This window comes from Medicago sativa, chromosome 3 (genome assembly GCF_051527215.1).
Source record: "Medicago sativa cultivar Bolivia chromosome 3, Bolivia_mono, whole genome shotgun sequence".
Taxonomy (NCBI): domain Eukaryota; kingdom Viridiplantae; phylum Streptophyta; class Magnoliopsida; order Fabales; family Fabaceae; genus Medicago; species Medicago sativa.
In genome coordinates this window covers 33,350,139-33,375,290 of record NC_140751.1, presented here as the reverse complement: position 1 = coordinate 33,375,290, position 25,152 = coordinate 33,350,139, and the positions used below count along the sequence as shown (strand labels likewise).

The 25,152-nt window shown below is 37.2% G+C and overlaps 1 protein-coding gene and 1 long non-coding RNA gene across 2 annotated transcripts; both read right to left on the bottom strand.

The window, feature by feature from the left end:
• Window positions 1-9,599: 9,599 nt before the first annotated feature.
• Window positions 9,600-11,315, bottom strand: LOC146937249 (uncharacterized). Its single transcript, XR_015030884.1, has 4 exons — window positions 10,919-11,315; window positions 10,699-10,830; window positions 10,424-10,593; window positions 9,600-10,083 (listed from the first exon to the last, which is right to left on the bottom strand). It is a non-coding gene; the product is annotated as an uncharacterized LOC146937249 (long non-coding RNA).
• An 11,015-nt stretch (window positions 11,316-22,330) lies between these two features.
• LOC146937248 (uncharacterized) lies at window positions 22,331-23,799 on the bottom strand. Its single transcript, XM_085749374.1, has 3 exons — window positions 23,116-23,799; window positions 22,631-23,026; window positions 22,331-22,435 (listed from the first exon to the last, which is right to left on the bottom strand). Exons 1-3 carry the CDS (start codon window positions 23,797-23,799, stop codon window positions 22,331-22,333), a joined length of 1,185 nt encoding a protein of 394 aa, XP_085605500.1.
• Between the last annotated feature and the right edge of the window lie 1,353 nt (window positions 23,800-25,152).

Here is a 25,152-nt window from a genome sequence, read left to right as displayed (position 1 = left end):
TCGGGTTATCATCAGATTCGAATCAAATCTTCAGATGTGTCCAAAGCGGCTTTCAAAACGCGTTACGGACACTATGAATTTTTGGTCATGCCTTTTGGTGTATCTAATGCTCCAGCAGTTTTTATGGATTATATGAACCGGATTTTTCATCCATATCTAGATCAATTTGTCATTATCTTCATTGATGACATATTGGTTTATTCTAAGAATCCGCAGGAGCATGCTCAGCATCTGAGGATAGTGTTGGATATTCTTCAGGAGAAGCAGTTATATGCAAAGTTCAGCAAGTGTGAGTTTTGGTTGACATAAGTCAAGTTTCTGGGTCATGTAATTTCTCATGGAGGTGTGGCAGTTGATCAGTCGAAAGTAAAGGCTGATCAGAATAGGACTAGACTGAATAATGTTTCAGAAGTTCGAAGCTTTTTGGGATTACCTGGTTATTACCGGCGATTCATCATGAAGTTTTCCCAAATCGCTTTGCCTTTAACCCGACTCACAAGAAAGGATGTGCCATTTCTGTGGGATGAAGAATGTGAGAAGAGTTTTAGGACTCTGAAGAAAAAGTTAACTCAGGCACCATTTTTAACTATTCTAGACCTGGAGAAAAAATATGTGGTATTTTGTGATGCATCATCTAAAGGACTTGGTGGAGTACTTATGAAAGAAAACAATGTGATAGCTTATGCATCCAGACAACGCAAGACGCATGAAGAAAACTATCCCACTCATGATTTAGATTTGGCGGCCATAGTTTTTGTTTTGAAGATATGGAGACATCACTTGTATGGAGCGCAATTTGAACTATTCAGTGATCATAAGAGTTTGAAGTATTTGTTTGATCAAAGAGATTTGAATATGAGGCAAAGACGTTGGATGGAGTATCTAAAAGACTTCGACTTTAATTTGAAATACCATCCAGGAAAGGCCAATGTTGTAGCGGATGCTTTGAGTCGCAAGGCCTTAGTTCAAGCCGAAGTTATGATGCATGTTTGTGAGATGTATGAGAAGGTCCGAGACCTTAACCTTGAAGCCACAGAGGATGATGATGGTATACGGTTACACCAATTGGAAGTTTCATGTGATTTGCGGTCGAGAATCATACAGGCACAAGGTGTCGATTCAGAACTTCAGAAAAGAAGTGGTTACCCAGAATTTTCTAGGGCTCAAGATGGAGAAATTTTGTTCGAAGGAAGAATATGTGTCCCAAGTGATCCAGAGCTTAGAAGATTGATCTTGGAAGAAGCTCACAAGAGTAGTTTCTCAATTCATCCTGGTGCTACCAAGATGTACCAAGATTTAAAAAGGGAGTATTGGTGGCCTGGCATGAAAACCGATATTGCTGAGTTTGTAGCAAGGTGCATAGTATGTCAACAAGTCAAGATTGAACATCAAAGACCAGCGGGTTTGCTTCAACCGTTAGAGATTCCTCAGTGGAAATTGGAACACATTACTATGGACTTTGTAGGAGGATTACCCCGTACTCAGAAAGGTCATGATTCCATTTGCGTAATTGTGGATAGATTAACCAAATGAGCTCATTTTTTACCGGTTAAGTCTACCTACAGAACACCGCAGTATGCAGAATTGTTCATCTTAGAGATAGTTAAGTTACACGGTGTTCCAGTGAGCATAGTGTCAGATAGGGATCCAATCTTCACTTCACACTTTTGGAAAGCTTTTCAGAGAGCTTTAGGGACTCGTTTGAAGCTAAGCACCTGTAACACCCATACTAAACGTATCTAGAAAGTTTAGCATGTGTGTTATCTTTAGTACTGGATACATTAAAATTTACAACATAAAAACTTCGAATGAATATATTAGACATCAATACGCGTTCGTACAAAAGCAATATTACACCTCTTGTCTAAAATATAATAAATGCATCCTTGAATCTATAATCATTCTGCAGCGGGTACGAACGAGCACTTGCTAATATATCCATCCGGCTACTAGCTTGCAATCCAACCTGTTTATCTGAAACAAATAAGGATTGGAATGAGACTTAATGTCTCAGTGAGTTCCCCTAAATCCTAGGCTATAGGTAACCTCAGGGGAAACCTACGGTCACCACGTGTCTACTTTACAACCTGACGGTTGATTATACGTGTGTGGGGACTTGCATACTTAGACGGTTGTGCATACTAAGGCCGTCATAATTCATCTTACTTGTTATAGGCTTACTATCATACTTGTCATGGCGGTCAAGGGATCCTAGGACCGCTAACTCAAGATACGTTAAACGCATCAAGACTTAACATAACATATTCATGACACAATCCTAAACCGGACGATTAGGGGAACCTAAGATCGTCATCGACATAACATTCTTTACTTGATCTATTTCATATCTTATACTTGTCTAATAGCATCTCGTGCTATTGCTCATAAACATAATCTTACATAAATTCATTTCTTGCAACATAAACATAAATAAAGTCAGGGTCATACTTGGTTAGAGTTGAACAAACATTATTATCTGAGTTCATTTTACGGAGAGTCCCGGGTGGACTAACCCCGAGAACAATCCCTTACATGACCGATGTACGTACATCGGACTCCCTCGGTGTCGTGCGGGTCCCTTACGGCTTGAACCGTTCCCCTTGAGTCGAGAACCTCTCATATCCCCCTGACGTGGATAACAAGAGACACGAGCACCTACATCTTGCTTACTCAGTGACAAGCGGGTCCCTTACGACTTAAATCGTTCCCATCATGAGAACCCCTTGAATCCATACCTTCATGGATTGCAAGAGACATGTCACCTACATATTCATTTTTAATCATAAATCTTAATCATAAACATATCATGAAAGGTTAAACATTTTCATGCTTACTTGTTGATTCTTACATATGTGAAGAGATTAATCATCAATGCACGTCTTAACATCATGCTTGATTGTCTTAAACATATGCGAAGAGATTACACTTCGCGTCTTTTCATATTTAGGATTCTTACTTAGTCATCCGGTATATACTAGTCATACTTAGGAATTCTTGCTATTTTCTAGTTCTCGACAAACTATGTCGAGGCTTTACGTTCAATCCCTTTCTTAATTCATGCTACCCGGACATAATGAATATTTTTCTCTCGTATGCCACGCTTTACCAACATATTAAATACTTGCTTTATTCTTAAGTAACATATAAAAAAAAACATATAAAACATCTCTTCAGCAAGTATTCATGAGTTAGCAAGCATGGCATAATTTGGGTAACTAATCATAACATATAAAATTCCTAATATTCATATTATCCTCACAAGATAAAAACATAATCCCAAGGCTGGGAAAACTATCTATGGAACTCACCATAAAAGTTCTTGATTCTCTCAATATCTTTTGTCACAACTCAAAGCTCATATCATTGCTTTCCCTTCAACCCTCTTCTCTTTCTCTTAGAAGCCTTATTTTCAGACCTCCGCTTCAGTCCTTGTCCATTCCATATGACTCACTTATGCAAAACCCGTGTACCCTGCAATATCCAGCATCAATGCCTTAACTTTAACAATTTAATTAAAATACCAAACAATATCGGTTTTGAGCAAACGACCACTCGTTGGAAAGCTTAGGGCGTCAGAATTCCAAATATAATTTTTGTTTTGAGGTTTAACCATCTAATTTGTACAGTTTAACAAAAGAGTGGACATTGTACAGAAACGAGACTGAAATTTTCCTCAAACTTGCAGGTAGATTTTCTCCTACTATACTTAATAGAATTTAATAATTCTTGTGTCTAAACTGTAGGGAATTTTGTTAGCTATCCACAGAAATAATAACAACTCAATTCAGAGTTACATGGAAAGAGTTCTTACCATTTTAATGAAGCCCTGTTCCAAAATCCGCAGCCAGAATCCAGCAGAAAATACCAAACTTTAAACATGTTTTCTGAACTCGTTTCAAATCCGAATCATACAAAATTTGTGTCCAAACTATAGGGAATTGAATGAGGAATCCAAAACTTCAGCAATCATTCAATTCCAAGCTACATAGAAATAGATACGAATTAAAAACCAGAACTTGAGCTTACCACTATTTCATGAAATTCATCCATAATCAACCTCAAATTCAAAATTAATGAAACACTCACCTAATTGATTAAGCAACAGCCCCAGCTTAAGCTCCAATTCCAACTTTTCTCTGCATCAAAAACCTAGCTTCGCTTGAACATCTCTTTATGAGCTTTAAGATGGAAAAATTGCTAACCCAAGCTTCTATATACCTCCAAACCACAACATAAGCTTGATCATTCAAGAATCCAACTTAATGAAAACCTTAACTTCTTAAAGGAGAGAAGAATTGAAACTTACCTATTAATCCAAGCTTCTAGCACCATAAAATTTTATTGGGAAACTTACACAACTTGTTTCATGATTTGGAAATAGTTTGGAAAGGATTGATGGAAGAAGAAGAAAAGAAGAAGAAGAAGAAGGAAGAGAGGCGTGAGAGAGTAGGGGAAAGGAAGAGGGCAGAATTTTGTTCTCTCGTGAAGGGAGAAGAAGAAAAGAGAAAGTGAAGATATTTTGGGGTAAAATCCAAATAAAAATACCCCTTCCACAGGAAAGTACTATAATGCCCCTGTCTTAAACGTGTTAAATTCGACTCTGATACTTAACTTGTGTTTAGCTGACATCACATAATAATTATTTCCATCATAATTAATTATTTCATAATTCTCTGACACATTCAACCGGTTATATTCCATTAGCTGACAAGTGGGATATTACACTCTACCCCCTTAAAAGAATTTCGTCCTCGAAATTTAGAAATCACTTAATGGGTACTGAGTTCAAACATAACATCTTGAAATAATTCTTGCATCGTCGGAATCATCCTTCTCATAGTCTTAGCTTAACGTAAAAACATCATAATCATAACTTATTCTTACGGCATATTGGTCTAATTATCTCTGATCTGTATCTCAACTGTTTGGCATAAATCATTCATATAGGTAACTTATTATTAACTGGAACACTCAGGATTTGCCTTTTAACTGGAGTCTTACCAGAATCCAGGTTTGCCCTGCAGTGCTCAATTGCATCATAGACATCTTATTGTGTAAACACATAATCTTTCTTATATAACTTGAGACTCATGCCTATGACTTACATTACTTATCTAGATGATTCCACGAATCTCTTATCTCTTTTCAGAGTCTTAGGAAATATTCTGATCTCATTGCACCCGAATTCCATCGGTAACTCATATAACTTATCATGGAGAAGCAAATTTAAGTGTTGCCATTATACTTGACATCTATAAACCAGTCTTTGGTTCACATGCTCTTAAACTTTCCGACTTAGTCCGCATGCACTTGAACATTCTTAACATATACTTGTACATCTCATATGACCCTTTTGAAGAACATTGTTGTTCACTTCGTCAAATCTTAGTTTCCATAGTGTTTGCATACCTCAAGTGCCACATACTGTTAGGTAATAACGATACTTGTTCTATCCTTTTACTTTAAGAAATCTTATAAACATTGGTATACGGATTCTTGGAATAAAATATGTATAACCTTTATAAGGAAATCATTTTGAAACCAAACTGATAACGGTACTACAGAGTCACAAGACGAGTTTCTATGTTTTGAAAAAGGTTTGAATCTCGTCCCAAGCTCGCCACTGACGAGTTGGTCTGGAAGTCCGCACATCTCAAGTGAACTTACTCACTTATGGCGTGTGTCATCGGTTTCAGAAAATGAAAATATCATGTTTTTAGAATAATTCATTTCCAAGTCCCTTAATGTCGTCTTCACTTTTAAAAGTTGAAAGAAAATTATAATATTGACATCGTTAGCAAGTATTGTCATCACTTAACAAATATGGCATAGGAGGGTATGAATCTTTTCATTCATAATTCGTATCTTCAAAACATCTCTTTCGGATAACGTTCAGATGTTGTTACCTTCACCCGTATGGCACTTATTATTCAGATACCGATCACCTCACATGATGCCTTGATCATCACTTTGAATCACAAGAAAGGACTTTCTGAATCTTACATGTATTTTCTCTTGTCAGAACACGTACTCTTTCTATCCGACTAACAGTCTTGTACATGCTCAACATCACTAATAGGCGACCTGATTACTTCATTATAGCGTCTTCAACCTTTCCTATTTTACTTAGATGAAAACACATCCATATACTTTTGCCTTATTCATCATTGATTGTATAAATCTCATTACTTGACATTTCGAGAACTCTTTGCTCATCTCATAATGCTTCTCATGAAGCTTCTTTACTGTTAACAATTTAACCGATTTACTTCTGTTGCGCTACTCTGATTACCACCGGTTGTCTTTAACCAATACTCAAAATCATGGATTCGAGTGAAACTTAACTTTCCTTTTCTTATATGTTTACCATCTTTCTGAACTCTACTCAAGCCCATTCATGTGACAATCAATGCCGTAACTCGCACTTCTCATTGGCTTGTAAGATTTAAATCTCACAATGGACTTAACGTATTATCATATTACTTTCTTATGGTTGAACCTTACATACTCACTGGTTGACTTACCTTCTGACTTATTAATACCATTCTTAAACTTATTTCCGAGCAGAACTTAAATTCCATAGTTGACTCATCATGTACTTATACATACCCTTCTTGAACATCCAGCATTGCATCTTCGTATTCTCGCACGCTATGTTTTGCTTAATCTTACCAGTGCTTGCTCGTTACTTTTTCTTCTTGAATAAAACTTCATAAATTAGCACACGGATCATTGGTGTTGATGTTTCTTTATTATACATATATAAATATAGTGAATCTGGGTCCCAGTCATTACCATAAAAATTCATGGAACGAGTTGATAACACAACAGTGTTATCAAGTCTTGCTCCAAGTGTTCAAATTATTTTACATAAGTCGTAACCGACCGGTACCTACAAAATTCCATTTTTAAATTTATGAACACCAATTCCAATCACCCATATGCGTAAATCTTTTCTAAAATCATATAAATTTTGCAAATATTAAAATCTGTCATGGCAACGAGCCTTAGCAAATGAATTAAGCAAATCATAGATTCGATGGGTAATTAATACTCCACAAAATCTGAGAATCTTGTGATCTAACATAACTCTTCATCACTTCAATATTTTACCTCATGTCTTCATGTCCGTTCCATCCGTTCCATATACCGGAACCTTTAATCTCTTGGTCTAAACTCCTTTTTAACTCTTGACACATTAATCTCCGAGGTCACCTTAAACTGAATCGATTCTGTTAATGGTTGTCCATGCCCTTTTTCCTTTGGAAACTTTAATTGGTAATGTGCATTCGTTACTTGATGTTATTAAAAGGTGTTTATTGCAAAAATGTTGCGAAGACAACTCCCCAATAGTTATTGCGGATCCTAGAGACGAACTGACAGTTTTCGGAAAAACTGAAAATTTTGCCCCAGGTTCGCTATCAGCGAAATCATCTGAAGTAATTTCGCTATTAGCAAAAATTTCGCTATTGTCGAGTTTCTTTATCTTAGTTTTCCAGAAATCATAGTTTGTACAAAATCTTATTTCTCAAGCAATCCAGTGCACGTTATTCATTCTTAACATCATTAAAACATTTATATCGTATGCATGACAAACATCAACATCATTCGATTCAATTCTCGGCACATCAGAAATTATTGCCTTAATCATGGCATCATAAAATATCCACATAAAATCTTAACTTCGTTCGCTGCGAACGGTTAACTTGCTTCTCTGTCGACTCGCTCGACATTCCAACATTAGAACCTTGTACTCGAAGGGAATTCAAATCTTTGGCTTCATTCACATACCTTTAATCCTGAGAACTTCCATATTTTTTCAACATATGACGACTTCTCCTTATCTTGTAGTCTTGCACTTATATTCCAGAAATATATTTCCTTTCTATATCGCAGTTCTGTTCCAACAACATCTTTTACCAAAACTCCCGGTCATATTTAGACATTTTCAAATTCTTAACTTACGGGTATACAAAGTATCCTTATCAACTTACCCGACGTCGTCGGAACACTCCATCTTATTATTACTCTACATTCCCGGAGTATTCAAACTTGAACGGCTTAGCTCACCGGCCACCATTTGGCACGGACAGACTCTTACTCTACTTCTTGTTTCTACCTTCTCATATAATCTTCGTCACATACTTCATTTCTCCTGGGTCCTATTCAGCTCTCAGGCATCCGTTCTAACCGTCAATTGTTAAATTAAGTTGATCAGGCTCAACTAACATCAACAATTAAAACATTTACCTGGAACCCAATGGTCCCACTTCCTTAGTTGTAACTTAATGACCCAAGGCACGGTATGAATCGACCTGCTCTGATACCAAATGTAACACCCATACTAAACGTATCTAGAAAGTTTAGCATGTGTGTTATCTTTAGTACCGGATACATTAAAATTTACAACATAAAAACTTCGAATGAATATATTGGACGTCAATACGCGTTCGTACAAAAGCAATACTACACCTTTTGTCTAAAATATAATAAATGCATCCTTGAATCCATAATCATTCTGCAGCGGGTACGAACGAGCACTTGATAAAATATCCATCCGGCTACTAGCTTGCAATCCAACCTGTTTATCTATAACAAATAAGGATTGGAATGAGACTTAATGTCTCAGTGAGTTCCCCTAAATCCTAGGCTATAGGTAACCTCAGAGGAAACCTACGGTCACCACGTGTCTACTTTACAACCTGACGGTTGATTATACGTGTGTGGGGACTTGCATACTTAGACGGTTGTGCATACCAGGGCCGTCATAATTCATCTTACTTGTTATAGGCTTACTATCATACTTGTCATGATGGTCAAGGGATCCTAGGACCGCTAACTCAAGATACGTTAAACGCATCAAGACTTAACATAACATATTCATGACACAATCCTAAACCGGACGATTAGAGGAACCTAAGATCGTCATCGGCATAACAGTCTTTACTTGATCTATTTCATATCTTATACTTGTCTAATAGCATCTCGTGCTATTGCTCATAAACATAATCTTACATAAATTCATTTCTTGCAACATAAACATAAATAAATTCAGGGTCATACTTGGTTAGCGTTGAACAAACATTATTATCTGAGTTCATTTGACGGAGAGTTCCGGGTGGAGTAACCCCGAGAAGAATCCCATACATGACCGATGTACGTACATCGAACTCCCTCGGTGTCATGCGGGTCCCTTACGGCTTGAACCGTTCCCCTTGAGTCGAGAACCTCTCATATCCCCCTGACGTGGATAACAAGAGACACGAGCACCTACATCTTGCTTACTCAGTGACAAGCGGGTCCCTTACGGCTTAAATCGTTCCCATCATGAGAACCCCTTGAATCCATACCTTCATGGATTGCAAGAGACATGTCACCTACATATTCATTTTTAATCATAAATCTTAATCTTAAACATATCATGAAAGTTAAACATTTTCATGCTTACTTGTTGATTATTACATATGTGAAGAGATTAATCATCAATTCACGTCTTAACATAATGCTTAATTATTTTAAACATATGCGAAGAGATTACACTTCGCGTTTTTTCATATTTAGGATTCTTACTTAATCATCCGGTATATACTAGTCATACTTAGGAATTCTTGCTATTTTCTAGTTCTCGACAAACTATGTCGAGGCTCTACGTTCAATCCCTTTCTTAATTCATGCTACCCGGACATAATGAAAATTTTTCTCTCGTATGCCACGCTTTACCAACATATTAAATACTTGCTTTATTCTTAAGTAACATATAAAAAAAAACATGTAAAACATCTCTTGAGCAAGTATTCATGAGTTAGCAAGCATGGCATAATTTGGGTAACTAATCATAACATATAAAATTCCTAATATTCATATTATCCTCACAAGATAAAAACATAATCCCAAGGGTGGGAAAACTATCTATGGAACTCACCATAAAAGTTCTTGATTCTCTCAATATCTTTTGTCACAACTCAAAGCTCATATCATTGCTTTCCCTTCAACCCTCTTATCTTGCTCATAGAAGCCTTATTTTCAGACCTCCGCTTCAGTCCTTGTCCATTCCATATGACTCACTTATGCAAAACCCGTACCCTGCAATATCCAGCATAAATGCCTTAATTTTAACAATTTAATTAAAATACCAAACGATATCGGTTTTGAGCAAACGACCACTTGTTGGAAATATTAGGGCGTCAGGATTCCAAATATAATTTTTGTTTTGAGGGTTAAACATCCAATTTGTACAGTTTAACAAAAGAGTGGACATTGTACAGAAACGAGACTGAAATTTTCCTCAAACTTACAGGTAGATTTTCTCCTACTATACTTAATAGAATTTAATAATTCTTGTGTCTAAACTGTAGGGAATTTCGTTAGCTATCCACAGCAATAACAACCACTCAATTCAGAGTTACATGGAAAGAGTTCTTACCATTTTAATGAAGCCCTGTTCCAAAATCCGCAGCCAGAATCCAGCAGAAAATACCAAACTTTAAACATGTTTTCCGAACTCGTTTCAAATCCGAATCATACAAAATTTGTGTCCAAACTATAGGGAATTGAATGGGGAATCCAAAACTTCAATAATCATTCAATTCCAAGCTACATAGAAATAGGTACGAATTAAAAACCAGAACTTGACCTTACCACTATTTCATGAAATTCATCCATAATCAACCTCAAATTCAAAATTAATGAAACACTCACCTAATTGATTAAGCAACAGCCCCAGCTTAAGCTCCTATTCCAACTTTTCTCTGCATCAAAAACCTAGCTTCCCTTGAACATCTCTTTATGAGCTTTAAGATGGAAAAATTGCTAACCCAAGCTTCTATATACCTCCAAACCACAACATAAGCTTGATCATTCAAGAATCCAACTTAATCACAACCTTAACTTCTTAAAGGAGAGAAGAATTGAAACTTACCTATTAATCCAAGCTTCTAGCACCATAAAATTTTATTGGGAAACTAACACAACTTGTTTCATGATTTGGAAATAGTTTGGAAAGGATTGATGGAAGAAGAAGAAAAGAAGAAGAAGAAGAAGAAGGAAGAGAGGCGTGAGAGAGTAGGGGAAAGGAAGAGGGCAGAATTTTGTTCTCTCGTGAAGGGAGAAGAAGAAAAGAGAAAGTGAAGATATTTTGGGGTAAAATCCAAATAAAAATACCCCTTCCACAGGAAAGTACTATAATGCCCCTGTCTTAAACGTGTTAAATCCGACTCTGATACTTAACTTGTGTTTAGCTGACATCACATAATAATTATTTCCATCATAATTAATTATTTCATAATTCTCTGACACATTCAACCGGTAATATTCCATTAGCAGACAAGTGGGATATTACAGCACCTCTCACCATCCGCAAACTGATGGTCAATCAGAGAGAACCATTCAGACCTTGGAAGACATGTTGCGTGCATGTTTTCTAGAAGATGGCGGAAGTTGGAATCATCATTTGCCTTTGATAGAATTTTCCTACAACAACAGCTATCACTCGAGTATCAGAATGACACCTTATGAAGCGTTGTATAGTAGGAAGTGTAGGACTCCTTTATGTTGGGCCGAAGTTGGAGATAAGAGCATTATTGGACCAGAAATCATTCAAGAAACAACTCTGAAAATTAAATCAATTCTGGAAAAGATTAGAACAGCCAAGAGCCGTCATAAGAGTTATGCAGACAAGAGATGGAGACCTTTGGAGTTTAATCAAGGTGGTCATGTGTTCCTAAAAGTTACCCCTAAATTGGGTTTGAGAGGTGTCTTCAGAACCAAGAAACTATGTCCAAGGTATGTGGGACCGTTTTTGATACTCAAATGTATTGGTCCGGTGGCGTATCAGTTAGCTTTGCCTCCAGCTATGTCAGGTTTGCACGATGTGTTCCATGTATCACAATTGAAGAAGTATATTCCGGATCCTTTCCAGCCAATTGAGTTAGATTCCATAGAGTTGAGATCGGATTTAACGTTTCAACCGGAACCAGTAATGATAGTTGACCGTGATGTCAAGTCTCTCAGAAACAAGGAGATCCCCATAGTAATGATTATATGGGAAGGTTCACCGGATGGTGAAGCTACGTGGGAACTTGAATCAGAGATGTTAAGTCAGTACCCACATTTGTTTTCAGGTATATTCTAAATTTCGAGGACGAAATTTTTTTAAGGGGGGTAGGATTTAATATCCCGCTTACTTAAGTTATGAGATATATACATGTTAACGATAGTTTGCGTACGTTTAAGTTAAAGGGCAGTTTCGATATTTGTTCAAGAGGAGTATTTAAGGGATTTATGCCCAAAATTATTCATTAATTCTAGGACTTTCTCTCTCTAGGTTACCAACAAATATTCTTGCTCTCTTTCATCTCTAGAAATCGGCCCCCATCCCTTCTTGAATCCATATTCACTTTGATCTTTCTCTTTCAAGCAAGCAATTAAGTAAGGTAGGAAGCTTTTGGTGGAAGAAACATAGGAACTTGAAGCAACTTCTCCAACTAGTTTTCTTATTAGGGTTTTGGTTGTGTAGAAGCTTGGAAACAACTTCAAACTCTCTTAACGTGAGTTCTTAGATTAGATTACCTACCTTTTGGTTTGGTGATTACTTATGAAATAAAACATGAGATTCTAGTTTATGATTTCTCTCCTTTCTCATGCCATGTCCATTAATCTTGTTAATCCTTGCCTCCTTAATGTTATTTTATGTAACACCCATACTAAACGTACCTAGGAAGTTTAGCATGCGCGTTAACTTTAGTACTGGATACATTAAAAATTTACAACATAAAATACATACGGATGAATAGTTAGTCAACAATTTGAGCTCGTACAATCATAATACAAAACATCTCGTCCATACATAGAAAAATGCTTCCTTGATATACATAATATCATGCAGAGGTACGAACATACTCTTGCTGAATCATCTACCCGGCTCCAAGCTTGCATATCATCTTGTTTATCTGAAACAAATAAGGATTGGGATGAGACATAATGTCTCAGTGAGTTCCCCTAAATCCTAGGCTATAGGTAACCTCAGGGGAAACCTACGGTCACCACTTGTCTACCATACAACCTGACGGTTGATTATACGTGTGTGGTCATGCTTTCCTAGACGGTAGTGCATACTAAACCCGTCATAGGCTCATCTTACTTGTTATAGGCTTCACTTCCTATACGTGTCATGGCGGTCGAGGGGGAATCTAGGACCGCATTGCCAAGAATACGCTCTATGTATCGAGGCATAAGCATAACATGGCATGACACGAATCTAAACCGGACGATTAGGGGAAACCTAAGATCGTCATCGGTTTCATAATCTTTACTTGTTCTATACATGACTTGCACTTGTCTTTAGCATCTAATGCTCCTTGCATAGACATAACATAATCATATTCATAACATGCATGGTCGTACATAAGTTCATTCATTAGGTTAGCGTTGAACAAACAATCATTATCTTGATTCATTTTACGGATAGCCCCGGGTGGAGTAACCCCGAGAACAATCACATACATGACCAATGTACGTACATCGGACTCCCTCGGTGTCGTGCGGGTCCCTTACGGCTTGAACCGTTCCCCTTAGATCGAGAACCTCCCGTATCCCCCTAGCATGGATAACAAGAGACACAAACACCTACGTCTTGTTTAGTGAGTGACATGCGGGTCCCTTACGGCTTGAATCGTTCTCATCATGAGAACCCCTTGTCTCCCCCTGATGTGGATAGCAAGAGACATGCCACCTACATTATAATAGTCATATTCTTGTCGTTCATGAAGGTTAAACCTATTCATGCTTACATGTTTACCTCGAAACCTTGATCGATCCGATTAGCGGTAAATGTTCATACTTGTACATTCTAATCATAGTGGAGAGAAAAACCTATCAATCCATAACTTGCATACTTGCTAAGTCATTCTAGCTCATGTGCGAAGAGATTACACTTCGCGTCTTACTTACATATGCATTCATACTATACTTGACATACTTAGGGATTCATGCTATCTTGCTAGTTCTCAACAACTATGTCGAGGCTCTACATTCATTCCCTTTCTTAATTCATTGCTACCCGAGTAAAATCGGCTTAAACTCTCTTGAATCACTCTTGCCATTCTTGTTATGTTTGCCATGATTTTCATTTCAAGAATCGTTTGATGTTATGTGCATTGCCTAGATGTTGTTTTAGGGTTATAAAGTTGTAAAACGTTGAAGGAAAAGCTTCGGAATGCACCACCGACCCCACAATAAACCAACAAGCCAAAAGCATGTTGGCTGGCCCAGAGGAAGTCACTATTAGTGACCCTGGGGCATATCCTGTCTGAAGAAATTCGCTAATAGCGAAAATTTCACTATTAGCGAGTTTCTTCGGGTCTGTGGTACCAAACTTGCAATTTTGACCCAAAACTCGTCCAATTCGATCCTGCAATGCACCATAATCATCCAGCAACATATATTGACTTTAAATAACATATTTCATGGCAAACTAACATCTAATCAACAAGAATTGATAAAAGGGACATTAGGGTTTAAAACCCCTCATTAACACAATTCAATACTTTCTAACATGAATTTACACAACCAAAGGGTGGTAAACTATCTATGGAACTCACCTAAACATGTTTCTTGCAATATCCCAAGCATCAAGCATCCACCCTAGCTTTCACTTCATCCATGATTTCTTATCCTTTCCACCAAAACATGCTTTAATCTTTTCCTCCACTTGTTTCTTGCTTGCTAAGCCACCAATTGCATGATTTTGGAAGACTTTGATGCCTAGAGGAAGGAAGAATGGGGGCGGCCTTAGAGAGAAGGAGGAGAGAAACCCTTTCTCTCAAAACCTAGAGAGAGAAAGTGATGAGGAAAATGAAAGAAAATGGCCCTTGTGGCCTTATATAGCCACTTTCGGCTTTTACCACTTCGTCCTTCACCTTAGTCGTGTTTACCTGACACTGATACATAAGTCCATGCTCGACGGATATTACATAATATTATCTTCCATCGTACTTAACATTCTTCATCATACTCGCTTTCCATTAATAACATTCCTTTGATGCATCCGACGGGTAAAATTCTTTATTTCTGAAAAGCGGGATATTACAATCTACCCCCTTAAAAAAATTTCGTCCTCAAAATTTAGAGATCACTTAATATTTACCAAGTTCAATACATAACATCTTAAAACAATCCTCTTATTATCGGAATTTATTCTCTCATGTTCTTGGCTTAACTTAAAACATCATGGTCATAATTTACCCTTGTCACATGTGAATTGGCGATCGCAGATTCATATCTTACTTATTTAACATAAACCATTCATATAAATAACTCATCATTAACTGATATACTCAAGATTTGCCTTTTAACTGGGGTCCTACCGGAATCCAGGTTTGCCCTGCAGTGCTCGTTAACATCCTAGTCATCTTTTCATGCTTAACATAATTCATACATGTCTTCCTTACTGTACATTGAGACACATGTCTCTTACTTACGTTACTTATCTTGACGATTCTACGAATCTCTTATTTCTTTTCAGAGTCTTAAGAAATCTTTCAATCTCATATTCATTTTCTTAGCATCCGATTTCATGGGTAACTATCATAACTTGTCGTGGAGGAGTGAAATTAAATACGCTGATACCTCTGACATTCATCAACTAGTCTTGCAGCTCATAAGCTCTTAAAACTTCCAACTTAGGCCACTTGCATTGGAATACTCTTAACATATACTTGTGCGTCTCATAAGACCTTTCGAAAAACTTTGGTGTTTACTTCATCAAACCCTACCTTCCATAGCATCTGCATACTTCCAAATGTCGCTTCTTGTTAAATACTAACGATACTTGTTATAACATATTGCTTTAAGAAATTTTCTAAACATTGGTATCCGGATCCTTGGAACGAATAAATGCTTAACTTTTAAAAGAACTTTACAAAAATCATGTTTTTAAAATAAACATTTGTTCCAAAGTCCCTTACTACCCATTTTAACTTTAAAACTTATAAAAATCATGGTTCGAAATTACCATAGCAAGTATCGCGATCACTTAACAAGTTTGACATAAGAGGGTATGCGCTTCTTCGTGTATAACTCTAGGATCATGTCTCCTTTCATGATAAAATTCTCGAACTTCCAAAAGTGAGTTCTTTCCTATTCCTTCTTAACTTACATACATATCTTGGAGACTCACATTACTGTATAACATAATTCATATAGGACCCTTATCTCACATGACGACATTTCATTTCCTCGTTCCAAGAACAGTAAACTTGAATCTTCGAAACATCATATTCGGTTAACGCTCAATTGTTGTTACCTTCTCCCGTGTAGCACTTTTCTTCGGACACCGGTTATCACACTTGATAATTCAATCATTACTTTGAGTCACAAAAAGGAACCTTTCAACTCTTACATGTATTTCTCTTATCATAGCACATACTCTTCATTTGTTGTAACTCTAGCATTTCCTATTTTACTTTGGTGAAAACACATCCATTATACCTTTGCCATATCCTTCACTGACCGTATAGGTCCCATTACTTATTTAACATTTCGAGAACTCATCGCTTGTTCCATAATGCTTCTTAAGAAGACACTTTCAAGTTCCATGGTTACTGTCCAAAACTTTATCTATTAACTTTCGTTGCGCCACTCTGATTCCCATCGGTTGGCTTCAACCATTATTCTAATCCATTGAGAAACCTGAAACTTCACATATGAGTTGCATCTCCTTGAACTCTTGTCAAGACCTTTCCTGTGGCAACCAATGCCATAAACTTGCACTTTTAATTATCTTGTAAGATTAAATCTCACAGTAGACTTGTCACATTACCATATTACTTTACTTGGGGATAGACCTTACATTCTCACTGGTTAGGTTTACCTCACGACATATACTTATCATACGTAAACTTGTTCCCGAGCAATCTCGAATTTCCATAGTAGACTCATCATAAATTCATACATACCTTTCTTGAACATCCATCATTGCATTCTTGTGTTCTCGCATATTATGTTTTGCGTAACCAAACTAATACTTGCTCGTTAATTTTTCTTTCTTTAAGAAAACATTATAATATAACACACGGGTCATTGGCGTTGACGATTTCTCATCATGTACATAAAACATATTGAATTCTGGGTACTAGTCGTTACCTTAAAATTCACGGAACGAGTTGACAACATAACTGTGCCATCAAACCTTGTTCCAGGTGAATTTAACTTACTCTATGCTAGTCATGACCGACCGACACCTACAAAATTCCATTTAACTTCATAACCGTCAACTCCAACCACTCATATGCGTCTACCTTTCGAAAATCTTGTAAACTTTTTGATTCATCATCATAACGAGCTTTAGCAATTTATTTAGGCAAAACATAGATCCGGGGAAATACTCATAACTTCATAAAATCTGAAAATCTTGCGACCTCACATAAATCTTCACCAATTTTACTTTCCATTACATGCCTTCGCATCTACTTTATCCATTCATATGTCGGAACCTTAAAACTCTTGATCCAAGCTCTTTGTTAGCTCTTGTCACGTTAACTTCTAATGTTACCTTAAACCAGATTGATTCCGTTAATAATTGTCCATGCATTTTCTTCTTTTAAAATCATAGGATGTAATGTGCATTCGATACTTGATGTTATAGAGAGTGTTTGTTACATAAAAGATTGTGAAAACAACCCCCAATAGCTACTACTAATCCTAGAGACGAAATGACAGTTTTCGGAAAAACTGAAAATTTCGCTCCAGGTTCGCTATCAGCGAAATCCTCTGGAGTAATTTCGCTCATAGCAAAAATTTCGCTATTGGCGAGTTTCTTTAGCTCAGTTTTCCATAAAACATAATTTGCATAAAAATCTTATTTCTCAAGTAATCCAATGCACATCATTTATTCCGAACATCATAAAAAAAAATAGTTCATATCTTTGCATGACAACCGTTAACAACAATCATTACAATTCACGGCACATCAGAAACTAATATCTTGTTCATCATAGCACTTAACATAAAACTTCCACATAAAACCTTAACTTTGTCCACTACGAACGGCTTAACTTATTCCTCTGTCGACTCATTCCATGTTAGAACCTTATTCACTCTGGACATTCAGATCTTTAACTTCGTTCTCATAACTCATTCCTTGAGAGCTTACTAATCTCGTCAACACATGTCAACTTCTCCTATTCTTGTAGCCTTGCACTCCCGGAAGACTCACGCTTATACTTGCTTAGTTCACCAGCCACCTATTGGCACGATCAAACTCTTACTATAACTCGCTCCGAGTTATTACTTCTCAGTTCAATTTCATCACATACTTCGTTCCTCCTGGGTCCTATTCAGCTCTCAGGCATCCGTTCTAATCATCGAATGCTAAATTGAGTTGATCAGGCTCAACTAACAAGAACAACCAGAACATTTACCCGGAACCCAATGGTCCCACTACCTTAGTTGTAACTTAATGACCCATGACACGATCTGAATCGACCTGCTCTGATACCAAATGTAACACTCATACTAAACGTACCTAGAAAGTTTAGCATGCGCGTTAAATTTAGTACTGGATACATTAAAAATTTACAACATAAAATACATACGGATGAATAATTACTCAACAATTTGCCTTCGTACAATCATAATACAAAACATCTCATCCATACATAGAAAAATGCTTCCTTGATATACATAATATGAAGGTGAGAAAAACACAAGAAGGGGGGTTGAATTGTGTTTTGGAAAATTCTTCGTTTCTCCTAAAAACTGAACACACTGATTAGAAGCTAAGTGAAACAGCTTCTGAAGTGATAAACAGAATCTGAACATAGCGGAATAAAACAGAGAGAGAGAGAAGAAGAAAGACACAAAGCAATTATACTGGTTCCTTCCACAATCCGGAAGTAGTCCAGTCCCCCTTGCACTTCCAAGGAGATTTCACTATAATGTAATATCTGATTACAATTGCTCAAGCACACAGGAAGAGACTTCCTTTGCTCAAGCACACTTCGCAAGAGTCTTCCTATGCTCAAGAACACAATCAAGAGACTTCTATGCTCAAGCACAACTGCAAGAGACTTCTAGAAAACAAAATTACACAGAAAATTGTTTGAAGTTGAACACTTGATATACAATCAGAGGTGCTCACAATACAAATCAGATACCGACTCAATAACTTAAGAATTTCTAAGATGAAACTTGAGGACCAGAAATTCTAAGTGAATGCAGGACAATTTCAGCAGAGGTTTGGCACTTGTAAAAATGTTGTGAGTCTTTCGTTCAGCATTGCCAAATCTCTAAGTCTTCACTCCTTTATATAGAGGTGTGAAAGAGACATTGTGAAATTGCCAGCACATCAAAGAGTCGTTGTTGAAGCTTGATCTTTCACCAATGATCTTTTGCCTGATTTGGTTGTTGTCCTATGAAGAACAAATTTGAAATCCATTCCTTATCCAAAGGAACATCTTTGTAGGCGGAGCCGTATTCTGGAGTTGTTTTCTTGTCTTGTAGCATGGACACAAAACAGAGTAGTGGAGAAGGTGGTTGTACAGTTTGTACAATAGTACAATGTCAACGCTTTCGTCCAAATTGCAAGCACATGCCTTCAAACACCTTTGAAATGACCGTTGCAAAGTTCCACTAATCTTCTGTTGTCCTTTGGTGAATTTTGATCCATGAAACAGCTCTTGAATCCTTGAATTTTGCAAATCCAGTTGATCTTCAGCTTCTGGTGAAATGGCTTCTGATGAGGCAGCTTCTGATGTTGTAGCTTCTGATGATGACGTGGCGCTTCAGGACTTCCAGTCTTCAGGAGCACTAGTCTTCAGGAGCACTATTCTTCAGGAGCGCTTTAGTCTTCAGGAGCACTTTACTCTCTTCAGGAGCAGCTTGACTTCAGGAGCGCGTTTTGTCTTCAGAAGCATATTGCCTTCAGGAGCGTCTAAGCTTCAATTTCGTTGATTTCTTTTGCTCTTTATTTGCTCATACAGATCCAATTAATGATGTAAAAATTAATTATGGTCCTGTACAATTGAACAAATATTAGCTAGTCCAATTTACAATTTTTAATACCTTGTTATCATCAAAACTCTTTAAGCTTCATTGTTAAACACATTTTGTTCCAACAATCTCCCCCTTTTTGATGATGACAAACAACAGTATTTAAAATTGATCAATTGTTGTTAATCTAATTAACGAGTTGACTTTGGGGTTCTGAGGTTTGTAAGCTCAGAGTCTGAGGTTTGTAAGCTCTAACTCCCCCTGAGTCTGATAGTCTTTAAGGTGAGGTTTGTAAGCTCCCCCTAAGTTTTATCCAGGTTAATTAAATTCATTTTACGCATAATAATATCAGAGCTTAAAATTGAAAGAGTTATCTTATAGATAAGAAGAATAGTTAAATTAATTTTATTTGAAATTTTGATACTCCCCCTTTTTGATACACCCCTTTTTAGGTAAAACACAAAGAAGTTTTTCAAAATTTTCAAATATTATTAATGGGGCTCAGAGCCTTTAAATACTATCACATATACTCCCCCTTTTGTCATTAACAAAAAGAAATAAACAAAAAGAAGAGATGAGAAAAACATAAAATAAAGGTTCAAAGCATTATATAAGCATATTAACCATCTTCTCAAAAGAAAATAAACTAATCAGAGCATATCAATCAATATAATCAGAGCGAAAACTAATACACACAAGATATAAACAGTTAATGATATTCAGAAGCGAAAAGAGTTCAGAAGCATATATAGTCAGAAGCGAAAACTAAGTCAGAAACAGAAATAAAATCATATAAATCAGAAGCCTAAAGAGACAAAAACAAGCTAAAGGTGTGCAACAAAAGGTTTGGCTTATTTTGGCTCTCTAAAATTTTCTTCAGAATCTCTTGAGTTTCAGCATATTTCCTATTCATTTCTGACTTGTAGTTTTCTTCCCTGATTCTTGATTGTTCCATTTCAGCTTCAATTCTCAACAGCTTATGATCCTGTTCTTGTAGCTTCTGCTCCAATTCCTTATTCTTCTCTTTCAGCACCAAATTCTCCTGAACTATAGCCAGGTCAGGTGCAACATTCTTCAAATTGATCTTTGAAAGAAATGACAAGTCCAGATCCTTTGGATGAATGTAGTTGGGAAGAAAATCTTCAGGTTCTCTTCCTCTGATGCTTAGTGGATTCTTCACCCAAGTACGAAGGACCTCTATGTCTTTCATATCCTCATCAATCCCATTAATCCAGTTTTCCAACTTCTGCTTGGATTCCTCCTAAGCTTGTAGACATGAATCATGCAGAGTTGAAATCAGATTGATGACTCTCTCCTTAATCCTCCTCCATTGCTTCTGATAGCTGATTTTGTGACCCAAGTCACTTCTTCCTTCAATCAGCCTGTGAACTTCAGAAGTAATGTCTTCCCACACACCTTGCAATATGAGAGAATCCAGGAAAATGGTGGGTGGTGAAGATTGTTTGGAAGGTTTAGGAGGGGCTATGGGGACAATGGCTAGGTCAGATGTTGATTGGCCATTTGTAGTTAGGGGTTGGCTGCTTGATGGTTGGTCAGCAAAATTGTCAATAATCATATCAGAGGTATGATCATCTTGATCATCCTCAGAATCAGTATCCATATCACACTTACCATTGTAGTGGGTGACCTTGACAATTTGTACGGTTAAAAGAGTTGTGGAAGAAGGAGTTGACTCAGAAACAGGTTGTTCAGGAGCAGCAGGTTCAGTTGAGATATGTTCAGGAACAGTGGGTTCAGGAACATGGGGTTTGGGAATGGATTGTTCAGGAACAGAAGGTTCAAGAACAAAAGTTTGTTGTTGTGGGGGTGAAGTGGTCTTTTCTGGTTTTGGTTGTTGTTGTTGTGGGCTTTCTGAAATGTCCTTTTCAGAAGCAGATGCTTCAGGAGCCATTTCAGAGGCTTTTTGTGAGTTTGAATTAACCTCATCAGGTACAATTGTGTTGAGTGGTTGAATGTTTAGAGGTTGAGGGTGATGGAGGAGAATTCTATCAATAACTTGGTTTCTTCTCTAAGCAATTTCCTCTAACTTTTGATTAATTATATGACCAACTGGCTCATAAGAGCTTGTCTGAGAGGGCTTTTTGTGGGTTTTGGTTGATGTTGACTGGCCTTTTATTAGTTTATGATAGCGGTGACCTAGGGGTTTATCATCATCAGAATCAGAAGATGATGATGAGGTTTCTAGAGAGATAGATGAGAAGTTACTGGATATCTCATGTATTACAGGTTCAGTGTGAGAAGGAACATTACCTGTTGTAGAAGCTTTTGAACAAACAGCCGTTCTCTTCTGATCTACTTTAGCAGTAACAAAACCCATCAGAAGTTATGAAGCTTCTGACATTACAGTCTCTTTTAGTTCAGAAGCAATCTCTAAGACTTTTTCAGCAGCTTCAACAACACCAGATGTAGCAGTAGCAGTTTCTGCTTCCTTAACAACATGAGGAAAATCCTTGGTCCTCCTTACTGCTGGCTTCCTCTTCTTCTTTGGTATTGCAGGTTGAATAGGAGCAATGCCCACGTTCAGGACCAAACTTGAATCCATGTCTTCAACAACTTCTTCAATTGATGGTACTGAGGAACCACCAATCTTGAGCTTGTCAGAAGCAACTTTTGCTTTCTTTACAAATTTTTCAAATCCCAGGTATTCTTCTGTAGACAACTTCCTCTTTGATTTTCTGCCTTTTGCTCGTGGCAGAGCACCACCATACATTTCCTCAGGTACATCCTCCAACCTGATGACTTTGTTAGTTGTCTCAAAGTGATCCTTGATGAAATACATCTGTACATCAAGAGGATCCTTTTTGCAAATGGGTGGAAAGTCTTTCATGAGATCAGAATTGGCACTGGATTCACTCAAGTCAGTTTCAAGCTTGGTGACATTACTGATCAACTTCATATTCTTGAGTGTTTGAGCATTTATGAACTTCCTAGTCTTAGTGTCAAGCTGCTCATCAGTGAAGGCTTCAACACTACTTAATCTGTCCAAAACTCCTCCTTGATAGAAGATTTCTGATAAAGTCTTCGATAGGGTACCCAGAGTCTATCTTGCAACTGACTCTTTTTCAGACAATCAATCAAATACTTGAACATGTATTTGGGCACATTCACCTTTTCCTTCTTAATGAAGTGTTGGAGAAAAAATTTCTGTGCCATAGTAGGTTTATCACTTCCACCACAAGGAAACAGATTCTCATTTTGAATCTTCAGAAGCAACTTCCTTTCCATGTCTAAATCAGCATACTTTCCTCCCCGCTTGGAATCGTACATAGCCAGGTTAACATTTTCTTTCCAGAGGCATTCTTCAGAACTTGAGATTTCAATTCCTGAATATTTCCCAGAAGCTTCTACACCAAGTACAGCTTCTATCTGCCATTCAGCAATGATAACTGGAATCCCACAGATGCTTGACCTGATCTGTGTGCACGTAAATGGTTCAAGTCCCATTTCTTTTCTTTTCTTTCCCTCCAGACTTGGATAAAGCAAAACCATTTGCCTTTCTCCAACTATAGACGCAGCTCTGTCATAAATTTTTGCTCTCACCCAGAAGTGCCTAACCAAGGCTTCGTATGTTGGTCCATTCAACATCTTGAAGTATGGCATAAGACCTTGCTCTTCGTAGTAACTTCTGATCCAACACTCATGGAAGGCTAGGGATGCAAAATCCACTGGATTTTCTATTTGTACCAATAACTCCCATTCTTCTAGTTTCATGCTTCTTCCTCTGACGTCATAGGCAGAGACTTCTTGTGCCGCAAATTCTGGATTGTTCTGGTGTGAGCTTGATGATGCCATTGATGAAGATTGAAGAAGATTGAAGGTTCTAGGGTTATTGCGCTTACTTCGCAAGAAGTTTGAGAGTGGAAGTGTTTGTTGTGAGTGAGTAGTGTGTGAATTGACAAAGTGTTAAGAGTAAAACAATTGCAATTCAAAAGAGACAAACAAACATAACATTAATGACATTGGGGGCGCGTGAAAATACTTTTCAAAGCTATTAAATCATCATTTCCCTTTTAAGTTATACACCAATACAAATAAGCCACGTCATAATTTCTCTGAGTAACTACCAAGTTAGTGGGCCAGGAATTACCAAATAAAGTAACTCCCAACGTTTCCACTATTTTAACTATTCAGGAGCATAAAATCCAGCTTCTGAACTTCAGATTCTGAAGTCATCATCAGAAGCATGTTTTCCTCAGAACCTCAATAAAGAGCTTCTGATGGACCACAGCTTCTGAACTAACTTCAGAACCTAAAATCCTATTCAGGAGCAAGCAAGCATTTAATCAGACACAAAGTGCATGCTCAAATTTTTCTTTATAAAATCAAATCTTTCAACAGTTAAAGGCTTAGTAAATATATCAGCCCATTGATTCTCAGTATCAATGAATTGTATATCTAAAATTCCTTTTTGAACATAGTCTCTGATAAAATGGTGTTTGATTTCAATATGCTCAGCTCTTGAATGCAAAATTGGATTTTTAGACAAACAAATAGCAGCAATATTATCACAATAAATGGGAATACTGTTAGCAATTATCTGATAGTCTTCCAACTGATGTTTCATCCAAAGTAGTTGTGTACAACAACTTGCAGCTGAAATGTATTCTGCTTCTGCTGTAGACATAGCAATAGTTGTTTGTCTTTTGCTAGCCCAGGATATAAGATTATCACCCAGAAATTGACAATTGCCACTGGTTGACTTTCTTTCAATCCTATCACCAGCATAATCAGCATCATAGAATCCAATTAGCCTATAATCTAAGGACTTCCTATAAAGGAGTCCAAGATTAGTTGTTACTTTCAAATACCTGAAGATTCTCTTGACAGCAGTCATATGAGATTCTCTAGGATCTGATTGGAATCTTGCACACAAGCATACACTGAATAAAATATCTGGCCTAGATGCAGTGAGGTATAACAAAGAACCAATCATACCTCTGTACAGCTTCTGATCTACTTTAGTTCCTTCATGTTCTTTGCTTAAGGTGCACGTAGGATGCATTGGAGTGTTCATCACTTTACAATCTTCAAGCTTCACCTTCTTCAGAAGCTCCTTTGTATACTTTGATTGATGAACATAAACTCCATCTTTGCATTGATTGATTTGAATGCCAAGGAAGAACTTCAGCTCTCCCATCATGCTCA

Coding starts and splice junctions, on each gene's coding strand:
- LOC146937248 (XM_085749374.1), bottom strand. CDS start 23,799: ATGGCATCATCAAGCTCACACCAGAACAATCCAGAATTTGCGGCACAA. Junction 23,027..23,115: donor ACTTCATTAAGAAGGAAAAG/GTGAATGTGCCC, acceptor ACCCTATCGAAG/ACTTTATCAGAAATCTTCTA. Junction 22,436..22,630: donor ACCTGGGATTTGAAAAATTT/GTAAAGAAAGCA, acceptor CATGTTGTTAAG/GAAGCAGAAACTGCTACTGC.